The sequence below is a fragment of the Polypterus senegalus genome, chromosome 4, assembly GCF_016835505.1.
Source record: "Polypterus senegalus isolate Bchr_013 chromosome 4, ASM1683550v1, whole genome shotgun sequence".
NCBI lineage: Eukaryota > Metazoa > Chordata > Cladistia > Polypteriformes > Polypteridae > Polypterus > Polypterus senegalus.
This window is the reverse complement of record NC_053157.1, coordinates 221,747,727-221,766,960: the sequence shown is the minus strand read 5'-3', so window position 1 is coordinate 221,766,960 and position 19,234 is coordinate 221,747,727. Positions and strand designations below refer to the sequence as shown.

General features: G+C 39.9%; 1 protein-coding gene across 1 annotated transcript in view; it reads right to left on the bottom strand.

Annotated features, from left to right (window-relative positions):
• Window positions 1-187: 187 nt before the first annotated feature.
• Window positions 188-19,234, bottom strand: part of rgp1 (GP1 homolog, RAB6A GEF complex partner 1) — a 34,879-nt gene continuing 15,832 nt past the window's right edge. The window contains exons 4-9 of the mRNA XM_039751995.1: window positions 9,590-9,673; window positions 6,529-6,678; window positions 5,163-5,309; window positions 4,924-5,051; window positions 4,498-4,675; window positions 188-776 (exon numbers count right to left, since the gene is read on the bottom strand). Coding sequence (XP_039607929.1) covers window positions 553-776; window positions 4,498-4,675; window positions 4,924-5,051; window positions 5,163-5,309; window positions 6,529-6,678; window positions 9,590-9,673 — 911 coding nt within the window. The 3' untranslated portion in view covers window positions 188-552. The remainder of the gene's footprint in view (window positions 777-4,497; window positions 4,676-4,923; window positions 5,052-5,162; window positions 5,310-6,528; window positions 6,679-9,589; window positions 9,674-19,234) is intronic.

Sequence of the window (19,234 nt, the reverse complement as noted above, 5' to 3'; positions counted from 1 at the left end):
TTAAACCATAGGATACCTAATTCAATTTGCAATGACTGCACTCAGGGGAAAAAATGTAAGAAAATGACAACAACTATTTCACTGCAGCACTGCTTGCAAGTCTATCTTGGAGATGAATCAATCAGCCTAGTACTTTCAGATGGGAGGCTACTAGCAGAAGGAAACCCACACAAAAGAAGAAACGGCATATAATGAATGGGCTAGTTTTATTTAAGTGACCAAATACTGCAAGGTAACCAGAAACACACTTCCACCCAGCGTAAGCAGCCATGCTCCCTTCAAGAGAGCAGGTCTCCTTGTACATAACATGTGCGGGTCAACATGCTCAGAAGCGCAAGCTTCTAAACAAATTGCTTTCTTCTGAGGCAGGGTGCTGTTTTTAAGGAAATGCATGTTCAGGGTCAATGATGATAGAGTAACAAAATATAAATATATATTTAACTATACAGAATATAAATATACAAAATATACACAGTAGGATGAGGAAGTTACATCCATATATCATACAGGCCTTATGCCACCCACTGTACCTCTCCGTGTGGCCCACCATACTCAAATCATTATCGAGTTGACCCCAGAAAACTGAGCGACATAGGAGGCCAACACAGGATTGGTAGGCAGGACCTTGATGGGCAGGTCCCAGCTGAAGGTATCCACATTGATCTGCTCAGCCCCCGTCCAGGTAATGATCTCAGACTGGTTTTCAGGGACTGTGGGTGGCTCCATGGGCTCTCCAGCGGTGACAAACTCAAAGTGAAGACGCCATCGTAGGGCCACTGTGAGACAAAAGCAAAAGAGAGAAAAAAAAAATATATATATATATCAAGCTTCAGGTAGAGTTAAGGGGAAGAGACATAATGCACATGGATACTGCCTCTATAGGCCACTGTGAATTTATTTAGAACATAAGAAATTTGACAGACGAGAGGAGACCATTCAGTCCATCAACCCCATTTGTTTAGCTAATATCTAAGTTGTCCAATTTTTCTTAAATGTTGTTAAGGTTTCTGCTTCAAATGCGTCATGTACATACATACATACATATTTTTTTTTTTTTATGTGTTCCTGTTTTGTATTGGCACTACTTCTAAAGTCCACAATGAGCTCATTTGTTTTTCTATGCATATTTTTAAAATTATGTTCCAATTTTTTATACCATTAATAAATACCGCATGACTACAAAGTCAAACATTAAAGCTATCCTAATATCCTGAACTTAGACAGGGACTAATACAGAGAGGGGGCTCCATCTACTTATACCCTAGAACAGCAGGTATTCCTGTGAGTCCTCTACTAAAACTCATGGCCTCGGTGCGAAGTCACAACTCTGTCACTACTCAACACATTCTCTGCATAATTAAGTGCACAGCTCACACGTGCAAGATGTTTTAGGATGACACTTTACATTAATTCTGTCATATTACAGCACATTTACAATGAAGTTACCTTGTAGTAGCTTGTCTAATTGCCAGTGTTGGGGAACGTACCTCCACCCTCCAATTTAGCATGGATATGTCATTGTGAAACTCGGAGATAGCAAAAATCCCACTCAAATAAATGATAAGTTTAGTAATTTTTTTTTCCCCCAAAGTTATTTCTTCATAAACAAGGTATATATGCATTGGTCATGCAAAATTGTGTTTTTTGAAGTTAAGCATTTTCTATAAATTTGAAGTAGTAGGATGTTGTACCGTGTTAGCTATTTTGGATGTACAGTGATCCCTCGCTATATCGCGCTTCGACTTTCACAGCTTCACTCCAACACGGATTTTAAATGTAAGCATATCTAAATATATATCACGGATTATTCGCTGGTTCACGGATTTCTGCGGACAATGGGTCTTTTAATTTATGGTACATGCTTCCTCAGTTGGTTTGCCCAGTTGATTTCATACAAGGGATGCTATTGGCGGATGGCTGAGAAGCTAACCAATCAGAGCACGTATTACGTATTAAATAAAACTCCTCAATGATATACGATATGCTTCCTGCACAGTGCTTCGCATACTTAACAGCACGTATTGATTTTTGATTGTTTGATTTTCCCTGTCTCTCTCACTCTCTCTGACATTCTCTGCTCCCGATGGAGGGGCTGTTCGCACACTGGCCTATAGGATACAGACGCTCCTCTAAAAAATGCTGAAAGACTACCTTCACATTGCTCCCTTCCTTGCAGCTGCTTTGTCGGGCGGTGCTTCGCAAACTTAAAAGCCAGAACAGCCCTATTGATTTTTGATTGTTTGCTTTTCTCTCTGTCATTCTCTGCTCCTGACGCGCACTCCTTTGAAGAGGAAGATATGTTTGCATTCTTTTAATTGTGAGACGGAACTGTCATCTCTGTCTTGTCATGGAGTACAGTTTAAACTTTTGAAAAAGAGACAAATGTTTGTTTGCAGTGTTTTAAAGTCCCTGTCTCTACAACCCTGTTTCTTTGCAAATTTGTGACACAAGCGTGTCAATATAAAAACAACAATATAAACGTATGGTTTTTACTTCACGGATTTTCACCTTTCGTGGGGGGTTCTGGAACGCAACCCCCACGATCGAGGAGGGATCACCGTAATGCAAAATGACACAAGGTGGAACATGATAGTGTAACCCTGTGTACATAAGAAGCTCATAAGAAGCTTCGTCCTGGTCGTGGTTATAGCAGCATCATTTGTAGTCAGATGAAGGTAGCAGGAAGTCACTGTTCACATTGCAATGAAAAGACCAACAAAATGACAAGTTTTATTGGCTAAATAAAAAGATTACAATATGCAAGCTTTTGAGGTAACTCAGGCCCCTTCTTCAGGCAAGGTGTAATACAGAAACTGGAGTTCCCTGTGTTTATATGGACACCAGGACAGAAACAGCATTGGAAAACCTTTATGTGAGGCATCTTAAATGTAAAAAATTAATAGACCTCTTCAGGCTAAGATTCATTTAGTAAGACAGGAGAACAATGTATAGCCAAGATCTTTTGATAACTGCCCAACAATGTCTTGCATCTCTCGAATGACATAAACAACCTGTCTACTGATCCACATTGTATTGAAAAACTCATCAAAAACTTCAAAAGACTTTGTTGGATAGTTATCTTATCAAAAGATCTTAATATATTGTTCTCCTCTCTTGCTAAATAAATCTTAGCTTGGAGAGGTCTATTCATTTTTTACATACAAGTTGACCCACTTACTGAAGAAAGTATTGCCCCGTTTTAGAAGAAATCACTTCTGGGAGACATTTTGCATAACTGCCCAGAAGTCTCCTATATCAATTGAGTGAAATTTTTGATCACTCCTTCATGCAAAATTCCTTCATTTGCAATATGGTTGTGGGTTTTCTTGTACGCCTTGACCATTTTAAATCACTGCAAAACATTTTAATAGGATTCAAATTAATGCTTTGACTAGGCCAGTCCATAACCCTCCAGTTGTTCTTTTTGAGCCAGTCCTAGGTGGATTTGCTAACGTGCTTCGGAAAGCCACCAGGGCCCAGAGATAGCAAAGCAACCGTGACCTATAATACTTCGTCTACCATGATTTATAATTTGTATGAGGTTCTTTTTAAATGCTAACTTCAATTTGCACCAAATAGGTCTGCTATTACCGAGGCCAAACAATTCTATCTTTGATTCGTCTGACCAGCAGGGCTGGTCTTTGCCTACTGCAAAATGTAGCTTTGCTCTAATGTTCTTTTTGCAAAGGGCACACCTCGCATGCAGGTCAAATCTGTATAACCACTTTCTGATTATATATGCATGCACTTGGACACCAACTGCTCGAGAGTTAGCTGCAGATCCAGCAATGAAATTTTGGGGTTCTTGAGGACTTCATTTAGTATCTAATGGTCAGCAGTACGGTTGAATTTGCTGGTCGCCATTTGCAGATGATTTTCCTTACAGTGATTCGACTAATTTCTGATAATTTGGCAAACCTTTTTGAATTCTCTGCCAAATTCAGATTCTTGTAGGCATCCACAACCTTCTTTCTGAAGGTTTTAGTGAGCTCTTTTGATCTTGATGACATAACACATTTCAATAGCAAAGAGAACACCAGACTCTCATCAAGTGTGGTTTAAATAAGACAGGCAGATCCACTTGCAGATTGTTGAAGGATGTTCTAATAACTGGCAACTCATCTTGAACACCGGATTCTAATTTTACGGATTTAAAGTGGTGATAAATGTAGGAGTGGGCTTACTTTTCCATGTGACAAATCTGATTTTTGTTCATTTAGATTATGAGAATGAATACAGCATGTCAGTTTTATGTTGTCATTTGTTCAAGTAAACCACCTTTACCTGTAGGCACTTAATTTATGCCTTTTTAAATATGATGATTACATCTTGCCTGAAGAAGGGGCCTGCGGTGCCTCAAAAGCTTGCATATTTTAATCTTTTTAGTTAGCCAATAAAAAGTGTCATTTTGCTAAATTTCTCATTACATTCATAATGGCTAACACAGTACAACACCCTAGTATTACTAGACATAGTAAAGGCTATTAAATTAGTTACCAATGTCAGTGCTGAATCCTGGTGTAGCACTCAGTGGTATTGGAAGGCAGAAATGTGTGGATGCAGTGTGAAGACAGGACTCCTGATGTCGAGCATGAGCAGTGAGAGAAGCTGGCTGATTGGGGCGTCGCTGGTACTTTTCAAGGACATGCTCTTCACTCTGTAGACTGACCGAAAACTGCAAGAAAAATTGAGAGTCAGTAACAAAGGGCAGAATTATAAAGACAAATTAACTGGTAACGTAAAAATGTTAACATTTCTGAGAAGTTGGGCAGTTATTTGTTATGTTTGTGAGTCTAAACAAGCAGTTCTTAAGGCAGTAATATGTGTAGTACTCAACCAAATAAATTGAAAAGCCTATTTCTAACTAAAGGAAATAACGGCTGCCCACATATCATTTTTATACATTATACTGTATAATCTAACCTGCAGACAAGGAATATCCCCTTCAGAGAAGTCAAAGGTCCCGACAATATCTTCTCCAATTCTATATACTGTTTTAAAGATACAGAATTTTCCCACTTTTCCCCGGGCATTGGTGATGTTGAACAGATCTGCAAGAAAAGAAACACTGATTTGAAAATTCCAAAAAGAGAAAAAAAGCTGGCCACAATGGACTAGGGGTGCACACTGCAACAGTGCTTTGTCTTATGACCTATACTCACGTTGACTCCTGCGGGATGTGGCCATCATCAGCATTTCTGTGGCAATCTCTACCAGACGAGAGTCCTTCTTGGTTCCTTCTTCCTCCTCCAAAAAAGGATTTGAAGGTGCTACTGCTTCATCATGATGAAACTGAGTATCCTCCACACCTGTATGAACAGAGAACAAGCTGCAGTGCTGAAGTGTCATACAGCTGTCGGAATGGCTGACTCACTCAAATGTACAAGAAGAATCTAGGAGATGCTAAAAGGGATGTTTTGCTGGGATTAGATGTCTGCCATGCAGTTTGGGTCTTTGGATGAACTGTAAAGTAGTATTGTAGAGGATTAACTCCCACCTTTAATTCCCAAACCCGTACAAGTCACATCATAGAAAAACAATTTCAATACATATATAAAGAACATACAGGGCACTATACAATTTGTTTCTTTGTTTTCGATAATCTTCACCATGATATGCAGCCTATAAACATCTTAATTTTTTGACTGTGATGAAACCAGCCTTATAATTAGTAACTTGCTTGAGTGTACAAAGAGTCAGTTTGTCCTGCCACAAATTAGGTTTTAACATTTCTATCAGCACAACACAGAGTGTGGATGACGGGGGGCATCACTAAGCCCCAAACACTGGACACAACTGATACAAACACAGTCACTGTTTCAAATGCAATGGTTTTTAATTTCTCTCAAGTACCTTTACATGTGCTCAGGAATTGTTCCACACATCACAGTACATAATGGGGCGGTGGATCCTTATTCTTCTTCCTCTTTCTTCATGCAAGTGTTGTTCTCTAACTCCGGACTCTAACTCCCCAAGGTGAGGCAAAGGGATCCTTTTAAGCAGGACCCTGGAAGTACCTCCGGTGTTGGAGAAACGTCTGGAGGAGGTACTTCAGGGTCAGACAGATGTATCCATTGAATACATCAGGGCTGTCCCAGCATGCCCCACAAGGAGCAGTGACATAAGAGCACTGTCCACTAGCGTGTTGAGGGAGTATATGCTCTAAAAAAGCTAATTCCCCTAGTCGTTCCATTATTCTGACCTCCGTTTCTGGTAAGAAATCAATACCCAACCTGGTCAGTATGCCAGTTCATTCTAGTTCTTCTGCTTCAGCCTTGCTTCCTGGAAAGGGATGATGTTTCCTCCTGGATGGGATGATGGATAATCCCACATGGCACTCACAAGAGCAAGGTTGTAGCATGTCATGATAATATTTTGCCTAAGGGAGACACCCTTACCTGGACTGCTCAAGTGTGTAATCAGATGATTATCGGCAAAATATTGGGAGGGGACTGAAGGGCATCCCAGTGTCACTGGCGTAAAATTTTAGCTCTGCCTGCAGGTACTTAGTTCCACAACTATACTTACCGTGCACCACCAGAACCCGGAAGGGGACACGTAGAAGTTTGATTGGAGAATTAACCCTCTGGCAACCAATGGTTAACTTGTAGACATACTTCACGGACTGGCCCCGGAAGGACGGGGGGCCCTCAACTGGTACAGTTTCTCGGTATGAATCTAAAAAGAAGAGTGCAAGGAAATTTGTCATTACATACATTAGCTTGACAGGTACTAACTGGGGTTAGTTTATACAGATTTTGATTTTAATCATTTTGACAGGCATACAACTATGACTGGCCTGCTTACAGGCACACTCACGTTTACTCACAATAGGCTAATTGTGCATCAGAACTCAGTCTAATCTGTAAGTCACTGGGAAGTGGGACAAAACTAGAGAAGCACACTAGGGTTCAGAGATACGTCCCAGGAGAGGAGGAAAGCAGCTCTAATCATTATGTCACTAAGTCGTTTACTTCTAAAGTTTATCCATTTCATTCACCCAAATAAGAGGTGTGCTTATTAGGATAATAAAGACAGTGAAATTAGCCCTGAAAATAACAAAAGGAAAAAAGATGTAAACATGCTCAGAAATTTGAGTGCTGTATTCTCAATATGTTACCACTAATGTTTATTCCAAGAAATAAAAAAAAAAAAATGTCTGAAGCCCAAATCTATCAGTAATGAAATTGTTACATTACCAGACCAGTAGTTTTCAAGTCTTTTCCCTTCAACAATCATGAATGCCATTTTTTGAATCAGCCAATGAGGAGTACAAGCTAAGAGATTACATACTGTGAGATCAGTAAACCTTCTCCCAGATTTACTGTGAGAGTTTGTGTAACTGTGCTCCAACTGTACGTTATAAAAAGTAAAGTCAGTTCCTGATCACTCATTAAGTTTTGTCTTTAACTGCTTCTTGTTTAGTGAGAGGCCCTGCTTTGATCCTCTAGATCCTTCAGACACAAATAAGGCTGAGAGTAAAAAGTGTATTTTAAACTGATGGCACAATACACTACCTCCAGTCAGAGAGGATATCAAACATGATATCTCATTGCCTGAGGATGTCTTGATTACACCACAAGATTTCCACAGTGTGTGACTCTGTTATGACTTTTCAGCAGAGTTTCACATCTCCAAGGTATCATGATCTTGCCCTTTTTTGTGACAGTCAATTACATGTTGCCTGACAGGAGCGGGGTCCTGAGTTAAGGGTTAACAGGTACGGCGAGTTCAGCCACAATCTTAGCCTCTTTTTTCCATTATGTAGTGGTACATAAAACACAAGACATCGGACAAACAAGTCTCTCTTCTGTTTGCGTGGTCTTCCTTATTCCTTGTAGCTGCATTATATACAATGCACTTTTGACCGAAACCTCATTGGTTCTCAACTCTCGCACAAACTGAGCCTGCTCCTATAACTTAAGGCAACGTCGAAACTATTTGAATTTGGTGGGACGAGTCGCAGACTGGTTTAAATGAGTCATTGGGTATGTCTAACAACACAACTTGTGGTCATGGTAAAATCACAGAGACTGCCACAGCTTGCTAAAATAATGTAAATGAAAATCGCTGGAAAAGTCATGGGACAATGCCTTTAGACTTAGCTCTTAGTTCATTGTATAAAATGTGGTTTAAGGCCTTGACACCATTTGTCTTTTTCAACTTCTTGCATGTTAAGGGCTCTCCCTTTGAAAATTTTCAAACTAGCAATATGGAGAAGCAGTACATTCACACTGAAATTTTAAAAAATATTTGCAAAGAAACAAGGTGTCATATTCAGCAGTTGTCTGATTTTTGTACTCTCCGTTTTATTGTTCATGTTTTACTTCCCTGTTAGCCATGTAACGGAGTTACTCATACAGCTACTCCATGGGTTGTAGGATCATAGGTTCTATTGGGATAACTTGGATCTTTTCACAAGATTAAATCGGTGAAGACATTGAATAAACTGATTATTTGTAACTGTTCCACGGGTTGGGGAGTTTGTGTGACACTGTTCCTTGGGTTTCTGTGTGTGCCTAAATGTTACTGTTTGTTTATTCCATTCATCCATCCATCCATTTCCTTAACCTGCTTATCAAGGGCAGGGTCATGGGGCAGCTGGAATCAATCCCAGCAATCACTGCATTGTTAATGTACTTTGCCCGCAGGAGCCAGATACTGTATGCAGGTGTCTGATTCCAGCTTCTGTATGGTTAGATGAAGTAAGCTCATCTGTGAGGAGCAGACTAAGTTTCCTTTATTTGGCAAGAGTAAAAATGTTCACGGTAGACAGAGATCAACACCATTAAGTTTTTTGACCGAGTCTCTGTTGCTTGCCATGAACCAATCTCGCCACCCTTTGTACAACATGTTCTTTGCTAAAAATACAGAACAGTTATTAAACAATAAGCTAGGGATCTGCGCTGGCAATCGGAAGGTTGCCGGTTCGAATCCCGTAAATGCCAATAGGGACTCTGCTCTGTTGGGCCCTTGAGCAAGGCCCTTAACTTGCAATTGCTGAGCGCTTTGAGTAATGAAAAAAGCACTATTTAAATGCAAAGAATTATTATTATTATTATTAATAATGTCAAATCTTACTATTTAATTTCACATAATTAAATATTGGTCTGCAACATCTAAACATTACAGGTCTATGTGAGAAAAGTTAGTTGGATTTTTAATTTTATTTTTTTGTAACACCTCTGAACTAAACAATGCTCTGGTTACACGTTTGTGCAATGCTGTGAATTTAAATTTAACCTCCATAAGCACAATGCCTAGTTTTGTATTCGATTTTATTTTAAAACTATCATACCTTTTTTTAGAGCATATTACAAAGCGCACATGCTGATTCTGTAGCAAGATTTTTAAACTTCAAATTAAGTATCACACTTCCAGACAACAGTAGTTTAACACAACAAATGCCTTATTTTAATGTATTCGTGTTTAATGTATTCAAATTGTACAGCAGCAAATGCTAAAAACTAAAGAATAGTTAGACACAACAAAACCCTGCATGTCAAAAGTCTTCTGTTCAGAGCAGTGTCAAATAAAAGGGACAGTGGGACATTTGACCTGTCCCTATGTACGGTGCGATTATACTTACATGATTTGGATTCCCCGGGGTCCAGCCGTAGATCACAGAAAAGGATTTTTGGAGGAGTGGCAAGAAAGCATTGTCCACGTTCACCTGTGAGGCAAAAAAAAAAAAACAATCATCATTATCATCATCATGAGCAATAAGCATGAACTGAGAGCTTTTCATTTGGTGAAGTTTACAGCCTTTTACATATAGAAACATAGTGAGTTGCGACAAGACCCCATTATTCTATTAGACTAAACATGTCAAATATAAACTGTAAAAATGAATTGCTCTACTGACATCAATAAGGTGGTGTCTCCTACAAAGCACCACTTCTATCCTTAAAAATGTTGAAAACAGTAAAGCCCTTTCTGATAAATGAATAAGCAACTTTCAAAAGCACAGAGATGTAGTTCCTCATGAAGAATTGCTGAGCACCTTAGTTTCCACCATTTGTTTTGTCCTGCACTGATCCATTACCATCCATTTATTTGCATTAATTGTAAGCTTCATCATATCTCCCAAATCTTGAACTGAGAGCCTAGAAGCAGAGGCATGGAGTAGTGCTGGAATTGCGACTTCAGTTACCATCTAACTTTAATCACCTGGATGGTATGCCTGTGTAGGGGGAATAAGGGTTGGATTCACATTTCACTTTGAGAGGCTCATCAAGATGCCTGTGAGGATAAGAAAAAGTTGCACTCCAGGGATATGAATACAGAAGAGTACTCTAAGCCAGTCTCTCATATACATTGGGTCATGACCCACTTCTGGGTTATGGGTTGTCGTCAGTGGGTTGAAAAGCACACACATATAAAGTTGTTTCAGTTACGATTTAAAAAGGGACTGGCATCATTGAGCAAAGTTATTTCCTATTTCTCACCCTGCTCATTTCACCAAGGGGGACAAACCCCAACCTCCCTGGTTTTTCCTATGCTGCACTATTCAAAGAAGGTGAACAGATCCCGAGGCCTGGAATCCCTACAGATTTTATTTTTTTTCTCTAGCCTCTGGAGTTTTTTTTTTTTTGTTTTTTCTGTCCACCCTGGCCATCGGACCTTACTTATTCTATGTTAATTAATGTTGACTTATGTTTATTTTTTATTGTGTCTTCTATTTTTCTATTCTTCATTTTGTAAAGCACTTTGAGATACATTTTTTTTTGTATGAAAATGTTCCACTGATCCACTGATCTAAAGAATCTTCATCCAAAGAGCCACAGACAGCTGTCTTTGTTAGAGCCATCTTTATTAGAAAACAGGCTGATATGTAGACATTTGATCTTGGACCCCCAAGTCTAACTGCATTTCAACACACACATATTAACTTGCTGAACACCTTCTATGCCATTCCCTTGACCTCAAGCTTAAAGCTTTTTGAGACCCAAGAATGTGCACAAACACAAAAAGTATGTACATCTCACACATGCTTTGCGCAGCACGCTTCTCATCTTACAAAGAGATTTTCTATGCTGGACCCCCTGAATCGCTTTGGTTTTAACCAATTTAAAACTATTCAACAGAATGTGAAGATTGAAAACAATCTTCAATAGGGACCCACTTAAGAAATTCTTCAAAGATCACCTTAAAGAAAACTTTGAAAGAAAACTCTCCAAATATGAAGGGCTCGTCACACATTGAAGCCAGTCCAGTCTGAGGCTAAGGATCTGTGATGGTATCCTGAAGGTTGCCGGTTCGAATCCCCATCACTGCCAAAAGAGATCCTACTCTGCTGGGCCCTTGAGCAAGACCCTTATAACCTGTAATTGCTCCAGGGGCGCTGTACAATGGTTGACGCTGCTCTCTAACCCCAAGGGGTATGCGAAAACTAACAAATTCCTAATACAAGAAATTGTATAAGGTGAAATAAAGGAAATAAAGAAATAAAATGAAGAGAAAGGTGCTTGACTGTTGAAGCTGGCTGTAGGGGGTTTGTGGCAGGGCTGTGGAGTCGGAGACAATTTTAGGTACCTGGAGTCGGAGTCAAGAAGAATGCACCGACTCCAACTCCTAATAAATTTAAATTGTAATGAAAAAAAAAATACAGCAAGTTCAAATGTCCCATTTCACAAACAATAGTCATAATTAAGTACTTCTCTGATGTAAGAATAAAGCCCAGTGCCTAGCTGTGTTACTCCTAGTGTGAAGTTCAGCTGAGCTATTATACAACCTGACATTCACATATTGTAATCTGGATTAGGGTACATTACAAAAAGTGTTTTCATTTTATTTCAGGTATAATGTGTTTAACAAGTTAATAGGAGTGTAAACAAGAGTAATGATGTAAGTGGAGGTGTGTGCTATGGCCAGATGCGTGTTCAGGGGTTCTGGTCTTTTGTTTAAACTGGCCAATACAGTAGAGAGTCAGCTTCCTAGCCAGTAGTTCTGTGGTTAAATGACGCGTATGTTGCCTTCCTTCAATCAACATGGAAAATATATTAGCATATTAAATACAGAGGAATCGTAGTTGGGGAGTTGGAGTCGGAGTCGGAGTCAGAAGTACCGGAAACTAAGTAGTCGGAGTCGAAGTAATTACCTACCGACTCCACAGCCCTGGTTTCCGGTACAATCACTAGCCAGAGCCCTCACATTACCACACTGGGCACTGAGGGAAAAAGGAAGTGGTGAGCCATCCAGGAAAACCACCAATACAGCAGAGACAGCCACAAATTGCCTGTGGTATAAAAGAACAGAATTTTGGAGTCGCTGAAATTAGCTTTAACCAGCTGTACACAAGCAGGGGTCTTCTCAGCCCCTGCCGGGTAGCCTTTGGAAAAGAGTATGACATTGAAAGATCCGAAACTCCAAAGGATAATATCACTGAAATTTTGTCTGGTTGTGAAATATACTGTATATGGGGTTAGAGACTTCCCTTGCAAGTCTTGGGGCTGATTTCTCAGTGCATCCCCTGGTAACCACATTTCCAAGCATCCACATTTGTTAAGTCAAAATTACGTGTTAGCTCAAAAGTAAATTTTTGGCTTGTCACAATGTCATGTTTAAAACAGATTTCCATACATGTAAGGATGCATTTATTAAGCAAAAGACAGACATAGTTAATGGGGCTAAAATAGTTAAGGGTTATGGCATACAGGTAAGCCTATAAGCAATAAAAAGAGAGATGTTTCAATCTATATATATAATTCACTAAGGCAAGACACCCATGGAAAACACTCCGGATGGGGCGTGGATTCACTAAGCTGCCGACAAGTAAGACACCTATGGCGCACGCAGGGAGGAGCCACGCCCACCAACTCCAAGACCATTGGATACGACTCGCAGAGCCACACCCACGAATTTGGACGCAACGACACAGAAAGAACAGCGCCATTTATATTCATCTGTCGTAGAGGCCTCATGTACCTCCGAGCCACCTTGACTGTTTATAGAGGCATGTTTCTCACGGAGGTGAGTCGCCATATGCAGCGTGTGAAACGGTTTGCGAGGGGTATCCCATGGAATCCTTAAAACAATCCTTTACAACTGAGGTTAAAACACATTGAAGTAAGCAGTCTTTAAAAACCGACTTTTCGGTTACGACACACGACCTCGTGCACCAAAGCAAACTGTTTTACACGCTACATACAGCAATTTGCATCCGCGACAAAATGCGTCTTCTTCACTCACGGACATTTATATGTTGCACTCTCCAGAGTTCCATCTTTTCATTCACTTTCTGTTGTATCCTCAAACCCTCCCTTTTTAGACAACTGTGTCTTTCCAGAGGTGTTCAACCATCAATAAATAATTATGCAGCGTTTGTTATGCCGCGGGTTCACTATTGTGTTGTATTTTGCTCTCTCCAGAGTTCCATCTTTTCATTCACTTACATTTGTATTCTCACACTAACCCGTTTTAGACAACCGTGTCTTTCCAGAAGTGTTCAGTATTCAATAAATAATTATGCATGAGATTGAGCGTGTGTCTAGGCGTGGGTAAGCCGTTGAACCCCATTCGGGCTGCAAACTGTGGAATTCCCACTAAGTGCGACTCATCCGCTCCCACTGGTTGCGTCCCTACCCTTTGTACAAACCCCCCTCCCACCTCGCTACTACCGTGGTCAGGTGTCTTGGTGGATTATATATAGAAAAGCAGCCAAAACCGCATAGAGCAATGATAACGTCTATGTGAGTCACAGGTGCTTCTGGACTGTGCAAAGACGACGACTTGAGTGACGAGTTGGAGGTGGGCACATGAGCGGGCAGTGCATACTGAACGAGAAATCAGACGACTAGCATGATGGAGGGAGCTGAATGGACGTCCTACTCTCCTCCTGTTCCATACTCCGCGACTGAGTGCCGTGCACCCCCCATCCCTCCGTCTGACAGGAGAACGCGAGAAGGCGGTCCGCCAGTTTTCAGTCACGGACGATTGTGTGTTCGTTCGTTCCGTACATTGTTACAATGTTGCTTTTCTTGCTGATTTACTACATTACCGATTTTTCAAATGTTAATTTTCTCCCTGTGCTTAAAAATCATTAAAAAACAGGCCTGATTATGCGGCGTATGGTACGCCGCACAGGTTGGCTAGTTTAAAATAATATTGAAATTAATCACAGATTAAAAAAAAATCAGCATGAATAGAAGATATTAAAAACATGAATCATAACAGCACATTTAAACATCCTTTAGTTGTTTTTGTGGGATTAATTTAACATTGCCTGCTACGCTTTGCCTTGCACATAAATTTGTTTTCTAAAAACTGTCAGAACTGTATTTCAGTGTTACCACCACAGCACAAGCTTTGTTTAAAGCTGCATGACTAAAATGGAAACATCCAGAGAACAGAATAGTAAAGGACTTACACATTAAACTGCTGGCACAACTAGAAAATAAAGGATCCACTAGGTGCAGAAGTTAGGGTGATAAAAGCACCTGTCAAAAGAAGAATGTCTGAAGCTTCCTCATGCCATTTAGTACAGCTGCACAAACAAATCACAAGCCTCATCGCCTGTCCCTTGCACTACTACAAGTGCCATCCAATTGAGGTAATCCCTGAAGGGGATATTTCACACAACACCACCATTCCACCTATCCACAGAGCAAATCCCAACCTTGTCACTAAGTGTATTGCTGTGGACTCGTACCACAAAACATCTTACTTCACAGATTTGCAGTTTGATAAACTGTCAGGAGTCATATGTGAACCTGCGACAGTTGGCCGAGACAAGGAGTTCTCCTATTAGCTCACTATGTAAGGAGACTGCGTCTGAACCAGACGTTGCAGGTTTGTGGCTGAACAGCAGCTCACTACAGAGCAAACCTGAGAATTTAGATGCTTTGTCGTGTGAGTCCACAGCAACACAATAGTGGAAGTATTATCACAGAACTTTAGTTGAAAGTTTTTACAATGAAAACTTTTAGTAGTTCATTATTCATAATACTGCCAAAATTACTACACTAACGTGAAACCTTTTTGCATCAGAGTAGCCAAAGTCCACTAATATCAGCAGGGATCATTTGACCTAAGTCTTTTTAAAGTTTTAAACAAAAATGCCAAGGTTTACACAATGGTATTTCAAACAGTAAAGTAACAAATCTGATCGTTTCAGATGGTTGTTTTGATTTGTCTCCAGGGTGTAAATGAAACATTTAATGTTATGAACATCACTTTGGAGATGCACACAGTCAGGCATAAAGTGATTATTGTTGTAAGGTAAAATAGCTGCAGTAAGCCATTTATCCAAAACCACCCGAGCCAACCCCATGAGAGGTCATTTTACTGCACAATAATGCCAGAATGCATTCTGCAAGCACCATGCATGCACTGTTATTTTACATTTGTTTGTAGACCATTCTTCTTACAGGTTGTTCCATTCACCCTTTGACTCCCATCTCTTTGTTCCTTTGTAAAAGAACTGGTGGAAAATGATGTTTGACTGATGGCAATGTACAAATGGTAAAATAAGTGACTTGATAGAATTTAAAATTATATGGGAACTGGTATCAAATTAAAATCAAGTTAAATCCTCTTTAATAAAACCCCTGTGTGCGTCCAGGTGTCCGTGTGTGTGTGTGTCTTCTGGTGAAGTGCGCATGCGAGGGGCTGCACCGTGCCCCGCCCATTTGCACGACAGTGAATGGCATATCCTCGGCCGCGCATAATAAGCAACAGTTATTGGCGTAGCCCCGGCTGCGCATGATAAGCAACACAGTGAATGGCGTAGCCCCAGCCGCGCATGATAAGCAAATAAAGGTGGAACCTGGGCACACAGTGAATGGCGTATCCTCGGCACGGATTACTGCCACAACTGTTTCAATCAAGAAATCACTTAAATAGGAGCTGCCTGACACAGAGAAGTAGACCAAAAGCACCTCAAAAGCTAGACATCATGCCAAGATCCAAAGAAATTCAGGAACAAAGGAGAACAGAAGTAATTGAGATCTATCATTCTGGTAAAGGTTATAAAGCCATTTCTAAAGCTTTGGGACTCCAGCGAACCACAGTGAGAGCCATTATCCACAAATGGCAAAAACATGGAACAGTGATGAACCTTCCCAGGAGTGGCCAGCTGACCAAAATTACCCCAAGAGCGCAGAGACGACTCATCTGAGAGGTCACAAAAGACCCCAGGACAACGTCTAAAGAACTGCAGGCCTCACTTGCCTCAATTAAGGTCAGTGTTCACGACTCCACCATAAGAAAGAGACTGGGCAAAAACGGCCTGCATGGCAGATTTCCAAGACGCAAACCACTGTTAAGCAAAAAGAACATTAGGGCTCGTCTCAGTTTTGCTAAGAAACATCTCAATGATTGCCAAGACTTTTGGGAAAATACCTTGTGGACTGATGAGACAAAAGTTTAACTTTTTGGAAGGCAAATGTCCCATTACATCTGGCGTAAAAGGAACACAGCATTTCAGAAAGAGAACATCATACCAACAGTAAAATATGGTGGTGGTAGTGTGATGGTCTGGGGTTGTTTTGCTGCTTCAGGACCTGGAAGACTTGCTGTGATAGATGGAACCATGAATTCTACTGTCTACCAAAAAATCCTGAAGGAGAATGTCCGGCCATCTGTTCGTCAACTCAAGCTGAAGCGATCTTGGGTGCTGCAACAGGACAATCACCCAAAAAACACACCAGCAAATCCACCTCTGAATGGCTGAAGAAAAACAAAATGAAGACTTTGGAGTGGCCTAGTCAAAGTCCTGACCTGAATCCAATTGAGATGCTATGGCATGACCTTAAAAAGGCAGTTCATGCTAGAAAACTCTCAAATAAAGCTGAATTACAACAATTCTGCAAAGATGAGTGGGCCAAAATTCCTCCAGAGCGCTGTAAAAGACTCATTGCAAGTTATCGCAAACGCTTGATTGCATTTATTGCTGCTAAGGGTGGCCCAACCAGTTATTAGGTTCAGGGGGCAATTACTTTTTCACACAGGGCCATGTAGGTTTGGATTTTTTTTTCTCCCTAAATAATAAAAGCCATCATTTAAAAACTGCATTTTGTGTTTACTTGTGTTATATTTGACTAATGGTTAAATGTGTTTGATGATCAGAAACATTTTGTGTGACAAACATGCAAAAGAATAAGAAATCAGGAAGGGGGCAAACAGTTTTTCACACCACTGTGATTAAATCCATTTCAAAACCAGTACGGTACCTACATTCATTAGCTGCACCTTAATAAAATAATGCACTAGAAAAGGAATAAGGAAGGTTTAGAACTTAAAACACCTGGAAATGTATTACCTGAATGCAATAGTGAGGATGCAGTTCACACCAGCCTAGCTCGGGTGGTGCAACTTGATATTGTTGTACACTTTTTTCATTTAGTATTATTTGTGACTACTATGACCATATTTTTTAGTCCCCCTGGGGGCATCTTCTTCCATTCAGAATTAAACTGTCGAATCTGTGGACTTTTACATTGTAACCGGAGAAATCAAGACAAAGGAATCTTTCTGTAACATGACACGACACTAAACTAACCAAGCCATGCCAATTTGTTATATTTCTGTGTAACACAGTCACTTCACTTCACTTTCCCCATTTAATGGGTAAATTAACCCTGAATGACTTAGTTCTTCACATCAGCCTCACAAAACATACACTAAGTTTTAATTAAGCAAACACTTTTAATGAAACTTCAGTGCAACTTCACTTTTATATTTTGCATATTACAGTACTAACTATGTGATCCTGAGCAAGTCACTTAACCTACCTATACTCCAGCTGTAGAAATATATCTGTGCAGATCTGTAATGAACACTGACCTTGCAAAACACCTTCAATAAAGAATTAGCCAAATATTCAATAATAAAGGACATGGATGCAAATGTAAAATTTGGCTAACAAGCCAGGTTATGACACAAATGTTATGAAATGTTTTTCCAAAAAGTCAATTACAGACACATGGGAGCAGTTGTCTGGCACGCTGTCTGAAAATGTTACCTTTGCAGTTAAATCTCATTGTGGCACCGTTTTGTAAATATTAGCTTAAGAAGCATTGAGTAATTATATTGGGATGACTACATTGTGCATGTTCTGTATTTGGCCGGGACAGCATGCCCTGGAAGGCAATACTTTTCTTTGGCTACAAATAGCGTCCATAAACATTAAGGTCACAGTTTCAGTTATCATTAATGTCATAGCACGTGATCCAGAACAATCAGAATTACCTGCCTTTGTTGACACTGCAGCAATGTGTTAGTACATACTCTCAAACTCAACCTTGTGGTCTACTTAAAATAATTTTTGACTTACTGCAGTGAGACCATATAGTATAGTGGCAACAAAACATGTAGCCTTTGCTGTCCAAAGACTTCAAAACACACTCCTCAGAATTTCAATAGAGGTTTAATTAAATGTATGTATATCTAAAGAAACAACACTTTCTAATGAAATGTCCACATCTTCTTTAGATTTTGGCAAAAGTATATTAACTTTGTCCTTAAGCAAGCATGTTGGGCCTTTAGATGCTTCAGTATCTTTAAGAGACATTTCAATCTCACAGCTCTCTAGCTAGGTTGGGGATGGTATGGATGTAGAATTTGATATTAGAATACTATATTACTTAACAGTATGCTCAATTGGTCTCTATCATATATTATACTCTTATAAAACTAAAAATGGATTGGAACAAGCAACACTAACTGTATTCAACGTAACCTACAAAATATTAAAAAACATACAGTACAACTATGTCCATATTTGTACAGCAGGACAATTAGAATGACAAATGGCATACTCTGGATGATACAATAAGTCAGTTGTAGGAACCAACACCCTTGTGGTTTACAGACCTACCTCTTTCAGTAACAAAAAAAAAACAAAATGTGTGCATTCAAGTCAAACTATCTGTTAAGCCTCCAGGCATACATTTAGGTGCAGTAAAGCTATTAACAAACAATGGAATATGAATAGAGACAGACATGCATGATGCAGTAAGTAGAGTGACACAGTGGTTAATACTGCCGTTTCTTGGATCCAAATCCCATTCCTATTTGTTGTCTGTGTGCATGTTCTCTGAATGTCTGCAATTGGCTTTCCTCTAAAGTGTGAAAAAATTAGCATTTTGGGCAAACAGGAGACTTTAAATGGTCCTAGTTTGGGTGTGTGCTTCTTTGCCCTGTAATGGTTTGACAGGATAGGCATTGGTGGGCATGGACAACCTTGTGACAATGAAATTTCATCACCACAAATTATGATGAAACTTGGAATGCT